The sequence below is a fragment of the Pelmatolapia mariae genome, linkage group LG6 (genome assembly GCF_036321145.2).
Source record: "Pelmatolapia mariae isolate MD_Pm_ZW linkage group LG6, Pm_UMD_F_2, whole genome shotgun sequence".
Taxonomy (NCBI): domain Eukaryota; kingdom Metazoa; phylum Chordata; class Actinopteri; order Cichliformes; family Cichlidae; genus Pelmatolapia; species Pelmatolapia mariae.
This window is the reverse complement of record NC_086232.1, coordinates 31,506,950-31,521,506: the sequence shown is the minus strand read 5'-3', so window position 1 is coordinate 31,521,506 and position 14,557 is coordinate 31,506,950. Positions and strand designations below refer to the sequence as shown.

At 38.0% G+C, this 14,557-nt stretch overlaps 1 protein-coding gene across 1 annotated transcript in view; it reads right to left on the bottom strand.

Annotated features, from left to right (window-relative positions):
* LOC134629330 (zeta-sarcoglycan) overlaps positions 1-14,557 on the bottom strand; it is a 355,873-nt gene that overhangs the window by 148,867 nt on the left and 192,449 nt on the right. Inside the window, exon 2 of the mRNA XM_063476578.1 lies at positions 11,026-11,235. Within this exon, the coding sequence (XP_063332648.1) occupies positions 11,026-11,235 (210 nt within the window). The remainder of the gene's footprint in view (positions 1-11,025; positions 11,236-14,557) is intronic.

Sequence of the window (14,557 nt, the reverse complement as noted above, 5' to 3'; positions counted from 1 at the left end):
TGGGAATTTTAAATCTGGGAGTAGAATCAGAGTAACAGCTGTACAACAGCAGTGCCACAGTCACAGTGAGTGCCTGTTTGAAATTGAGTGTTGGTTAGCATCTTTACAGAACTTCAGTTTGGAGACCAATACAACATGCCCAGACATGCCTATGCATTTTCTCCAATAATTATCAACACAATGTGCAAGAAAAAGATTCAGTTTAAAATGTTCTCAGCCATTTTATCCTTTTATATTTTACTGCTGCCTGTTTGTAATGCCAAATTTAAAAATACTCTTTCATCTCTCGATAATCAAGGTAAGGAAAAATTTACATGTGAAAAACTTTGACTTTTGTAAAAATGTCTAGTAAAAATGTTCACAATAAATGTAGGGATTGTAGTTTATTTTTCAACTTTCCATGTGATGTTAAAAATACAAACATCTAAGCAAACAACTTAGGACGTCAGCATAAACGTTAACAGCAAACCTCTATTTCCCTGAAGATGCATACACACAAACAAATGTGCCATTTCAGAGTATCTCCATCGAACACACACACAAACGCGCACGCGCAAACAAAGTCCATTAACATGAGTGTGTGTTCATTATTTATCATTGCTTATATCTTTGGTTGAATGCCAGCTAAGATAACAAGGCTAAAACTGCTGACTGTTGGGTAATTTGCTTTCACACACTTGCACACTAAATTGAACAATCCGGTTTCTTTGTTCAAGCACTCACATACTGAATTTACAGAGCTGGACAGAAAACAAAGAGGTCTCCTGTGATTATGTCTGCATATTCGTTGTTTTTTTTATTATCTTAAATATTGCTACTGGAAATACCAGGACTAAACTGCTGACTGATTCACATTTATATGTTACATAAACAGGCAGAAACTCCATGGTTGTCTTACAGAGCCAAAAATACCCTTGGGTCTATGCAAAAAAAATACACATCACAGTGATTCAATGTTATATTTCTTGTCTCTCTCTAAGTTTAAATTTAAAATGTTGCTGACTCTATAAAAAGATGTCTTTGTTCTGTCCAGACAGAGATTTAAAGTGGTACTCAAGGAGATTCTCCTTCTTTTCCTCCCCCTCTCCCTGGTGCTATGCATTCATTGTTGGAGTGGTTTTCTCAGAAAATTGTCTGTCAAACTGTGTGGCGACAGTGCTTCGATGAGCTTGATTAGCTTCAGTATTCTGTGTTCACAGTGGCTCACAGTGCTCATGGAATCTCATCACTTGTATTATAAGCTTCATTTATCAGTGCAACATTGGAATATTAAAACCACCTGTCTAATATTGTGCAGCCCCCCCCCCCCACCCCGATTATTGCAAATGAAGTGGTATTTACATAATGTCTGGCACCAGGATGTTAGGAGGTGATCACTGAGGTCATGTAGGTTGAAGGGATCGGGCCACAGTGGACTGGTCTTGATCCGTTGTGCCCTGGGAATACTCGATCAAATTAGGATCTGGCAAGTTTTTGTATATTGTATGAGGTGACACTGACCTGCTGAGGCATCACAAAATCAAATAGAGTTTTGCAACATTGTGTTGTACCTTAAATTGGACATTTCAACCATTTTGTTTATTAAATGGCTAGAAGTGACAGAAAAATGTACAGTATCCTTCGAAGTAAGTTATCTGTGAGAGTAAATGATGCTTACGTTAGCCTTCCAAATTTTCCAAAAGGCCTACTTTGAGCAAAAGAAACAATATAATTTGTTTAGCTCTCTCTTCTCTCTTTACCACACTAATCACTTTCTACAGTAATTTTTATTGACAAAAAATTTACTTTAAATGGGAAAAATATCAAACCCTACTTATATTTTTTTCATGTAAGAATGTGCACAGTATGTGAGTTTGGGTGTTTACTGGCCATTCGAGAGATTAACATCAGATATGTCAGCAGTCTGATGGATATGTCACATTAACTCTATTTTTTGTTTGTGTGTGTGGGTGTTTGTGACACCAGAAGACAAGGTATTTCATGCTAGACTCTTCCATTACCTGAGGTCAGCACTGTTACTGACAAAGTGAGAAAAATGTGTGCATGCATGTGTGTCTGTATGTGTGTGAGCAATAAACTGCACAGTGCAGGTGTGAAGATGACAGTGGCTGGTCTAAACCAGGAGCTGAGTACAGCTGGTCTGGGGCTCATGGGAGTTCACCCTAACCTCCCACACACAGGAGGGTCATAACAACGTAAAGCCTTACCTGATTTAAATATACTATTTAAATTTGCTATTTTTAAATCTCTCAGTGTACTGTGATTGCAGAAAAGAAGCAATCACAGTATAATGCTGGTTCCTACTAAGCTGACTTTTTGTGTGGAAGTTACATTCAAATAGTTTTAAGCAGTTTTCTCTTATAGAGTCCACAGTTTCCAAAGCTAAAGGCAGTGCCTCAGGTAAGGAGTGAGACCAGGAGAGTGCTCATTATATTCTTCACCATTTGCTGGGTTGTGCATCATGAAGTGGTCTCCTAGGGTGAGACTGGACTCGAGGGAAAACATTCAGTGTAAACGATATTAACTGTGGTGCATGCCAGCATACCATCTTGAGCTACCTGAGAGAGCATTAAAAATACAGGAGGTTTTTGGTCATAAAAACATTCTTCACCCATCATATGTCTCCTAGTGAATTCATCCTCTGTCCAAAAAAAAAGTAACTCAAGCTGAGGGACCATGATTTTGTCAAAATGGAGGAGGTCCAGTACCCAGACACAAGTCTTATGGGACATGAGAAGACTTTCATTAAAAGAACTTAAGAGATATAAAAATAGCAGCCACGCAGAAAATTGTCCAGAGGTGTGGAAGATGATGACCCTGAATTTCATATATACATATATATATATATATATATATATATATATATATATATATATACACTTTAACAGCCACACATCAAGCTTCACACACTTGTCTTTGTCAGCCCATCATCCACTCCCTTCCATTTCATGAGATGGTGAAATACACACCTCTCCAAGTCCCAAAGGACCCCAGAGAAAGAAGCTGAGGATGGATGATGGGACGATATTTAAACGACACGAACACATACTTCCTCCTTTCACTCCCTCTCCTTCCTTTTCCCGTCTTCTTCGATACATCATTCACCATCTCCTCTGCTTGCCTCTCTCACTCAAACCTCCCTTTGTTTCCATCTCTCTTCTCTCTTTACCACACTAATCACTCAGATTAGGTTTTTTTTTCCTTTGGTAAAGAAATTAAGCTTTCAATATCAAGCCTAGTATGAAACACACACACACGCACATCTGATCAACATAAACTGCAATGCAGCTGTGACAGCAAAGAGCAATCCATCCACTAATTGAGATCATGTGCCTATTGCCCTGTTTGCCTGAAGGAAATGACAAACATTCTGCTAAACAGCACTGACTAAAAGCTTCAGACAGAGAATGCTTTCCACTTTTTCTCGTCCCTTTAATCTAATTTGGCATAGAACAACACATCTTTATTTACATATTAGCACTGGTACCTCATTTTCAATGAGGTACGCCTAATTTTCCTTTTAGTTTAAGTAGTTTAAGTAAACATTTTGAAATAATTTGCCAAAATGAAGATATAAACATTTAAAGGACCCAATGCTTACTGCACATCAGATCCTCTGAAACTGTCTTGCATCTCAGTAACTCATCAAACATGATTGGTTAAACAATTTCTCTTGGTAGGCAGCTAGTATACATATCTTGAAAATGAAAGAAATCTCAAGTCAATGAAGACGCTTGCTCAAATCTTTACTCTGGAATTCATGCTGAAACAGTGTACAGCGCACATTCATGAAAGGGTGACGTTAAGGCCAAAAATCTCAACTTAGTTTTGTAGTAAGTATTCACATACAATAAAAGATGGAATGCAGATAAAATACTGAGCAGAAAACTCAAGGGTGTGTGACGTGAGCAAGCAACTGGGAAGAAAGAATGCTAATAGAGTGCAATGGTAGTGGCAGGTATGTCAAAGTAATATATTTGAGGTTAATGAATGTACAGTACAGTAACAACAAGCTATATACACATAAACCTTCTAGCTCCAAACTATAACCATGCCCTTCCAGACCTTGCACGTTTTTCCTCCATGTTTGTTGTATAGCATGATAGTATAAGCATAGAATGTGTTGTGGAAGTTTTCCATTAAATAAAGCCTGCAGACGAGCGGTGAGCGGTAGCTAACCTTCTTTAATCAAAGCACACAAAGAACAGACAACCAAGCTTGATGGAGAGCCTGCATGTCCGCGGGACAGACGGTCAGCAGAGTTCTCACTGAGCCTAGCATGGCTCTCAGTTAAATACCTTCTCCAGGAACAAAAGGCAGTACACAGCTGTTTCACACCTTAAGGTTCACACTCCCTTGCTACCTCCCAGAGTCCTTGAAGAGACAAAAGATTCCTTCCTGTGGAGTTGTCTGCTTCCCCCAACTTCCTAAATAGACCCCCACCATTTGTCTTACAGTATTGGTGTGAGACATGTTAAAATCCAGTGGCACCAAGGCATTATACAATAAACTAATGTGATTAATACATAAGTAAAAGAAATTCCTATACAATCGTGTCCCTTGAGACTGTTATAAGTCACATTAAATGTGACAGGAAGCTCAGTTAATGTGAATCAAGTAATCATTTAAACAGAAATTGTCTGACAAAGTGACCTTGGATACCAACACACTATGCCGCAATCTAGAGTCTGGAAAGCATTAGAAAGCCCTTTCTAAGACTAAGCGAACCACGGTGAGAGGCACTATTCACAAATGGAGAAAACTTGGAATAGTGAGGAACCCTTCCAGCAGTGGCCGTTCTACCAAAATTACTCCAAGAGCACAATAGCAACTCATCCAGAAGGTCACAAAAGAACCCAAAACAGCATCTTAAGAACTACGCGCCCCACTTTCCTCAGTTAAGGTCAGTGTTCCTGATTCAACAAGGAGAAAGAGACTGGGCATAAATAGCATCCAAGGTGAAAACCACTGCTGATCAAAAAGAAAACAAAGTTTTGTCTCATAATTCCCCCCAAATATCTTGATGATCCCCAAGACTTTTAGGAAAAAAATCTTTGCCCTGACAAGATAAAAACTGAACTTTTTGAAAGGTTTGAGTCCAATTACATCTAGCGTAAAGGTAAAATAGCATTTAATAAAAAGTACATTTAGCCAGAGTCAAACATGGTGGTGGTCGTATGTTGATCTGGGGTTGCTTTGTTGCTTCAGGATCTGGACAACTTACCTAAATTCTGCTCTCTTATCAGGAAATCCTGAAGGAGAACATTTGGTCATCAGTTCATGAAGCTCAGTTGTACCTGGGTTATTCAGCAGGGCAATGATCTGAGACACATGAGCAAATCCACCTCTGAATGGCTCAAAAATCAAAAACAAAAAAAGCCAAAAACAAAATGAAGGTTTTGGAGCGGCTTAATCAAAATCCAGATTTAAATCCAACTGAGATGCTTTGGCTTTACCTTAAATAGGTCATTCATACTTGAAAACTACAGAATTAAAACAGTTCTGCAAAGATTGATTACAGTTCTAGCTGCAAAGAGTGGCAGAACCAGTCATTATGTTTAAGCGGCAATATTCACACAGGGCCAGGTGGGTTTGATTGACAGTCTTTATGTTTTTGGGCTACCTTTGTCTAATACTAACATTTGCTTGATTATCTAAAACGTGTAAATGTAACAAATTAGGAAGGGTCAAATACTTTTTCACAGCTCTGTCTATATGACAAGTTCTCCTGCTCTTTTTGCCTACTCCCTAATCTCCATCCCATCCTTTTGCTCCTCACTTTAAGTGTCATCTCCTGAACTGAAGTCAGGGCTCATAAACAGGAAAATGTGCATCAACATTTGATTATATCACTTCATATGAGACTTTATAAACTAATTTCCCAAGTCTGACTATGTTAGATCCACTTCAAAGAAAGTTTCAGTAACCCATTAACAGTCGTCAACTCTGGCAAAAACGGCAGCACTTACTGAAAACACACGATATCCTCAACAACTCAACTCAGTATCACCATCATCAATCAGAAATGAGCTTCACTGACATATATTTAAATCCTTTCACAAAGTTTTACAGCTTCCTAAAGAATAAATAAACATTTACACTCTGCAGTGTGCATGGTGATAATAAAGGTAAGCAGAGGAATAATTAATTCAGATGAATGCCACCCAGAGCATTTGTGGTGACTAGGAAGTAAAAATATAAATTACTGCAAAATATCTTATTGACACAGGCCCATTTTTTAATTCCTGATTCATTGCTAAGTATTAATATTCAAGTATGTTAAAATATAGTATGTACAAAAATGCTTTTATCCAAAAGACAGTATTAGAAACTTTCAGTCACAGGCCTTTAAGGAGAAATGTGGAGTGCCTGGCTGGGATCTTGGTGGGTTACAGGGGGTTAAAGAAAATTGGCTGAGTTAACAGCAAAATTAAGCCATTACTGGGAGTCACGTCAGCCCAGACAACGACAATCAAAGCTGATGACCCTGACCTGTAGTCATTGCCGTCTTTGTCTGTCTGTTCCCTTAGTTTTATGAGATACATGAGCTAGAATTGTTTTGGCCTCTTTTATACCCTGTTGTATTTTTTTGTCTCAAACTATTTATGTAGCTATAACCACATTGCTAATTAATGATGGCGATTTTTATAGATTTTCCAATTGTTGTTTTAAAACCTTTTGTGACACTGATCTGAGAAGTACCACAAGAATACGATTTTATTTTATGACCCCACTGATTGGCAGCCAATCAGGACTTAAAAACAATAAAAGCCCACTGCACTCACTGCCAGTAAAATTTTATCAGCATAAAAGCTGTGTGTGTGAGTGTGTGTGTATGAATGCTGAAACAAACTGCAGACCTCTGACAGTTTTATAGTTATTCATAGACTATTTATCGCTTCGGTGTGGTTAAAGAATAAAGCTTCTGCACAAAGTTACACATAAATGTTCAACTCAGGAGTTTCAACCGCACTATAAAAACTAATTCTGCTGTTTTAACATACACACTTAGCAAAACTGGACAATGGTTTTGTAAGGCCAAAGTTGAAATGCAATTCTCAGTGTTGCAAAGTCGCATCTGGTTTATGGCTTAATGTTGTAGCAGAAGTATTTTAATAATTTACGCACATATTAAAAGAGGTCATTATGGAAACACACAAGGCAGCACATTACAAATTACATTATGCTTAGCCAAAAAGAATAAGCAGGTAAAAAAGAAAACACTCACTCTACACAGTGCACACTCTAAGACACACACATGCACACAAACACACCACGCTCAAGTCCAGACAGGAATTAGGCAGGCTGATTGGTGAGTGACAACTGAAATTGAATTTCTCTGCTGTGAGGGCCCAAAGGACTCAGGGGAGAACATAAACACAATCACATGTGGGTATCGGTACACACAAGCATGAAAAGGCACACACACATCAGACATACACACACGTCAGCATGAACAATTGCTGAATAATTGCTGGCACACACACAAATACACGCACATATTCTTTCTCCCTCAGCTTCGCTTTCTCTCTTGTTCTCTTTCTCTTGAACAAATACAAATACAAACACACACACACACACATATAAACTTATATCCACACCAGTCCCTGCTCTCCAATTTACTGCCAAAGCTGTCTCTTCAAAAGCAAATCTCTCTTTTTTTTCTCTTCCCAAAACATCACAATGGCAATCACATCTGGCAGCTCCAAACAAAACAACAAGTTTGAGAAAGGCCATCATTATACTGTGGCCAGTTAGATGTGATTTGAATTGTGATGATGAAAATGACAATCACTGGGCCACACATGATGCCAACTCCCACTAGCCAGATTTGGAAGAGAAATTTAGGAATCATGAAGGGAAATTTAGTTGTGCATTGGTGTTTCTGAGCTTGTAAGCTAAAGAGTTTTTATTCTTATGGCATATGCCTTATAAAATAATAGTAGACTTTAAAACTGTGCTTCCAAAACCAGTCAACATAATACACCCCAGAGAATCTTCTCCTAACATCCACCGACAGATACCACAAGATACCTCCAGAGAATCTGTGTCCATGTCTTGATGATTCAGAGCAGTTTGGGTGTCACAAAGGGGACCTATGTAAGAATAAGCCAGTGATTTCAAAGTTGTGGCTCAATGGTATATATTAGCTACCTCTGAACTTACTTTGCTGTGATTACAATGACAGAGTACAGGCACATTATTTACATGATGAAAATAGTGTTGTTTTTTTACTTCTTTAGCAAAGTTTCAATAATTTATCGCAAACATTTGATTTTAATGGAATTTTTAAAGCCACTGTATTTGAATTGCTCACTAATATAGTAACTGCACTAAATGCAGCTTTTTTTGGAATACAATGGAAGCTCCCTGGTAAGCACAGCATGAACACTTTTAAAGTACACTTTGTGCCAGATTGCAGTTAAATTACTAAAAACCCATATTGCCAAATTTCTCTGCTGACAGACTTAATTTGTCACACAGCTGTGCTCCAGTAAATATAAATACACATCTTCGAGTAAGCAAGGAACTATGATAGAGAATTGCATCACTTATAAATTCAGTCTTTTTCTATTTAGCTATTCCCACCATGATTTGAGGTCTAAATCATGCACTGCGCATTTTTAAGCAATATACTTGATGGTTGCATTTTTCTGTAAACATGTTATAGTCATCAAGAAAAAGGGTGCTGCTTGACCATGTTGCTGCTTATTTTTTCAATTATTCATTTATTTCATAAACTAACAAACTACTCCTCTCAGATAAGTCGATCCATATCTCTGAACCAGCTGAAGACTCAGAGCTGGCTATCAGCAGGGAAATTAGTAAATCATAAGAAATTCCAAAAATATATTCAGATTTTTCCAGTGAGCAACAATCCTCTCCTGGAATTTTTAGAAGGCGATGTAGAAATTCTACACTATACACTCTTTTATGCACTATAATGTTTTTTTGGAGGAAATTAGTAAGAGCCCGAGGTCTTCTGCTTCAAAAATGCAGTCAATACTAATACTTCACAGTCTAAACTATAACTTTGCTCTGCTCCAACTGTGATCTCATCTGTTGATCTCTATCTCTAAACCAACTGAAGAAACAGGCTTAAAGCTGGCTGCTGGCAGGGAAATCATACAGCTATTACACCGGCACTTCATAGTCTAAATTGCTAACTGTAACTTTCCTCTGCTCCAGTTGCTACCACCTCTTTTTTTCTGAGTAAATTCCCACCATTGCTTGCTTTCTCTTTCTCCATAGGTCAATCACAAACTTACTATACTTTTCTGTGAAAGAAAAGTGCAGCAGCCAGCAGTGGGTTAACAAGTAACAAGTTAATATGTCTTCTTTCTGACACTAGATTCATGTTTACTGTGACAGTTTTAAAAAGATAAAATAATATAATACTGTGTATAAGGTGTGTTGCTCCATCTCCTGTTATTTATTTAAACAGATCCTAATGTGGCATACAGTCACTATGTTTTAGTCTGGATGCTAGATAAACCTATGTCTGATTTATTTATCTATCACAGATATAAGTAACTCCTTTCCCATATTACGTCTGTGTCTTCTTGACTTAGCGTTTCCCTTATTGCTTTTTGCTAAAATCTGACCTGAACTGATCCAAAACAATTCAGTTTCTGCTACTTTCAGGCTGGAATGTGTTAGTGTATACTTTGGTAACAAGTTTTGCACCAGTGACTGAATGTCAGACTATATGTCAGCTCATCCACCACCCACCTCCCCCTCCATGAGACACTGAAATAGCCATGCTTCCAGGCCCTGAAGAATCGTACATTTAAAATAGAAAAATTAATTATTGTCTTTCTGCAGCAGCAAAAACAACATCATGTGTATCATATGCATCATTCACAGACATAGCTGATAATTGGTGCCACATATAAACAATACATAAAACAGATGGCTTTTAGTACAATTAACCACCTGAGTCCAGTTTACTGACATAGCTTACTTAGCAACCACCTATCACATAACACAGTCACACCTCTAATAGGCAGTTTGAACCAACTACTTTTTTACAAGACTATAAATGTATTTATTTTGATATATAGAATTCTTTGGGGATTGTCTGTGAAAAGTATTTGTATCTGCCTCTGTTTTTTCACACAACGGCATGGCCTATGCCATATCTTCATCTCTTTTATGCTTCTTGCTTGCTGTGTCTTCCCTGAGGCATTTACCCATCCACCTTTCGGACCCTTTTTCTCCATCTTAATATTCTGAAGTTGCTTACTGAAACATAAGGCATTATGTGGAAAGACTTTACTAGAGGTTTACAGGGGTCAAATCCTGCCTCATTTACATTCTACTATCACAGTGTAGTTTCTTAGGCCCCAGGGCAATAACGGATATTGCATGTGTGTATGATGTAAGCCTTAGAAAGTGTTTACAAAGCAGGACATGAGGCTTGGTGTGTATATATTAACAGGATTAATAAAACACACAAAAAATAAGGACATAGTTAAAATTACAGTGATGATGGAACAGAGGAGCAAAGTCTAATACCACCTATACTGAATACACAATGAAGAAAAACAGGTTTGGGGATGAGCCTTCAATGTCTGGGTTGATTCTACTGGATCACTTTATTGTGTCCTCCCACAGTGAACATGAAATCCAGAGCTTATAGTTTCAATGTCAGCCACTATGCAGGTGTTTGCTTGGGTCCAAGAGATGTGGACAAAGATATGAATAATGTGTTCATGTGTACGACAATGAAGTGGAATCAGTAACCGTAATAATATATGTTTGACTAAGCAAACTTCATATAGAGTGAAGAGAAGATACAACTGATTAAGATTTAAATTTGAAGAAAGAAACCCCCCCCCCACCCCCAACACACACAACACACACAACACACACATAAATTATCATCACTCCCATGTTCCATTACATTACAGAAGGCCTTTTAAACGCACTCTCTCAGATTTTTCACATAAACCTCCACATAAACACAAGCCCATATAACATCCTGGCACTTTAATGATGTAAACACACACACACGCTTCTTACCGGAGTGAAGTTCATGACTTTGAGAATCCAGATGGTCAGTGCCAGGTTGACAATCATGGTGACGAGGAGGAGGAGGATGAAAAAGTACAAGCATCTCTTTCTCCAGCCATAGATTCCCACTGCTGGATAAACCTGCGCACCACAAACTGAAGCCCCTCTCTGGTGGAGGGGGTTGGGCTGTGCTGCAAGGATATACTGCTCCTGGGTCATCTGAGGGAGACACAAATATAATGTTACATGTAAGATGTAACATTTTTTTGAGAAATTTCTCTCATTCTTCAATTTTATTTGAAGAATATCTCTATACTGACATTTTTTAAGAAATGGAAATGTAGAGGGTTTATTATCCCTGTTTGTCAGCTGTAGATACCCTAGTAAAATACTGAACATATTTTTTTCTATTATTGTGAATGTTTGTATTCATTTAGTTATACAAGGATGATAGACAATTGTGGAGAAATTGTATGACTGTGAAGAAACAAATTCCAAAACAAGCAATTAATGGAATTTTATTTCTCCCTTTTTCAGTCATTTTAAGGCATAGGTAAGCCTGTATCAGATACCTCGAGTTGGAGGAACACTGTTAATGTACAATCAGTATTAGCTATTACACCATATAATTGTGATTTGTCTTTTATTTGCAGGTGCGTACTAAAATACAGTCAGATCTAGCCAACGCATAAGATAAATGGTCTCTACATTTTGCATCCAAAATAAGAGTGTTTTGAGCTGATCCAAAGGCGCTAGATCCAGGCCAATCTCATACTGATTATAACTGCAGCTCATTAAAAAGAAAACTAGAAAAAAGTTACCCTGAGATGTGGATACATTAAAAAAAAAAAACTCCAGCATTAGACCTTATCATAACAAAACTCAATGATAACTTGGAAATGACTAAAAGAATGTGAGTAATGCAAATAATATATATTAAGTCTTAGTCGTTAGAAGTGTTACATTAAAAAGTTGTGTAGGGCATCAAATTGTTCAGAAATGTCTCTGTATTCAGCATAAGCAACAACAGGAAGAGGAGAGGCTAAACTTTCAGCGTTTTGGAGGAAGGAAGAACGGAAAATATGAAAAACATAAGATAGCAAAAAAGAGGAAGAATGGAAGCATTTTAGAGTTTTGAGAGTGAGATAACAGGAGAGAGAAAGAGTAAGACCAAAGCATGATAAAAATGAGATAGAGGTGGAGCTGTAAAGTGGAAAGATAGCACAGCATTGAGTACTGAGAGATAGGAAGGGAGGATGGAGAAAGAGAGAGAGGGCAGATAAGATGGTAGAGGAGGACAGAGTCCATTAGTTGTAGTGCAGCAATTGGAGTCATTGGTGGCAAGAGATATGGACACTGGCTGCAAGGCACTATTATCTCTGTCCATCTGACTCTCTAACTCTCTTTCACTCTTTTTACCCCACTCGCTATACCTCAGATTCCCTCTTGGTTCCTTCATGCTTTCTCCCTAATTCACCTCCTATCTCACTTTTGCACATCTCTCTCTTCTTCTTCTTTATCAGTCTCTCTCTTTACGTACACACAACACAAACACACACATACACACACAAACACACATTAAGTCTTTATTTGCTGAGACTGCATGACCTTAACACCTCAGTGACTGTTGATTTTTCTTCCCCCCTGCAATGCCTTTTCTCTATATAGTCTCACATGATGATACCCAACAAGCCTTGATGATAAACAAAAAACGCTGACTTTTGCCTTAGCCTGCAGAAAAAAAAAAGGAAATGCAGGCTTGGCTTGTCTAAGTTTTATTGTTTCATTTTGGGGAGAGGAGCGTCTAAAACAACTATCAGCTTGTGATTGGTGTCTCCTCAGGGGTCCTGTTTCTTATACATAAGAGGCAAACCCCAAGGTCTGTTTGAGTTATGCATGCCATGACAGTGTATAAACACCATGGAAGTCTAAAAAAAACATTAACAAGCTTTTAAAGCTAACAGATTAACCTTGAGGAGGATTGATAGTGGAGCCTCAGCTCCTCTGTCTCCTTAAGGCTAGGGCTGTCTGACCCAGAGTTTTAGCACCGAAAATAATGTAATAATGCAAAAAAATGACTCTTTAATATATATGAGTCAGACTAACAACATGTTGTGGCTGAAGATTTACTTTGATGTCTTGTGAAACAGCACTGTTTTCTTCCTCTTTCCATTAAGGATTAAACTCCAGTTCTTAGATGGTCTTGCCCCTCAAGCTGATGAAGATTACTAAGTATAAGATGAGGCATAAGATAAATTTTAATTTTAATTATTCATTACATAGTATTTTTATTGGATTCAGTTAAATCCAGTGTATCTGTGAGGGACCAAGCAGCAAATGCATAGAGGACACAGGAAAAATATCTTCAGAATGGGCTTTTTTTTAACCCCCAAAAAGTTCAAAAAGATAAAAATCTAAATATAATTAGCGGGCCCATAAAAGAGGTCAACTAAATATAACGCTTCTCAAAAGTAACTTCGAGAAACCTAATCAAACAAAGTAGACACAACCTAACTCACAAACTGACCTAAACACAAAGACACAGGAGGGTAACCTTTATAGTGGTTTGGACAAACCATTTACACACAATAGGGGGAAACAAAAACAAACACCAATACTAACTAAGCACAAAATAAAACACCTCGTTTCTGACAAGCACTTGGTTGGTCCTGCTGAGCAGGCATTGGCTGTGTCGCAATTCAGGGGCTGCATCCTTCGGAGGTCGCATTTGAAGGCAGATTATGTCACAGCAACGCAATGAAGGCTGTCCCAATTCGAAGGCTGCTCCAAATGCAGCTGACAAATGCGTCCTTCATTTCCCCGAATTTGAAGGATGGGTCGGTGTATCCTTCGTGGCCCAACCTATCCCAGAATACATAGCGCGGCTCAGCCAATTCCAGTTTCCAACAATGGGGGCAGCTACTTAGTTGTAATATTACTCTTATTACTCTTTTCAATACTTTATAAATTAAATTATTATTTATAATATTTGTATAATAATATAAAAATACTTTTCAAACGTGGCAATGGCAGAGGAGCGCAGCTAAAGAGTTTGAAATATTACTCTTTCTGTGTCACAAAATAAACTTTTAACATATTTTCAGCCGAGAATGTAGGTGTGTAAACTTCAAATTGGTTGCTTGGTTTATCAAGACATCACATATTTGCAAAAGTGCTCTGATGTTTTTGGACAGCTGGCGAGAACACCGGACTCCCAGCACATCGTTTTCAGACGGTCTTTTGCTAATCAGATTAAACATGATATATAAGTCACTTGGATAACTTCAAAATGTTATTGTTTGGCTTTTTTCAGTGTTTTATTTGTTCCTGAGTAAATCGGTTTGGCTGAGATTAAAGTTATGGTTTTCACACAGCTGAGTAGACGTCAAACAGAAAACTGATTAAACAGAAGTGTGGGATGGTAGAGAATTTACTCCAGTGTGCTGTTATACTTTACATAGCAAGGAGCAGACGGCTGAGTTTATTAAACTCCACCGAGACAGCTTGTGACGCAAATCTGAAGGCTAGACCATCCCATTTC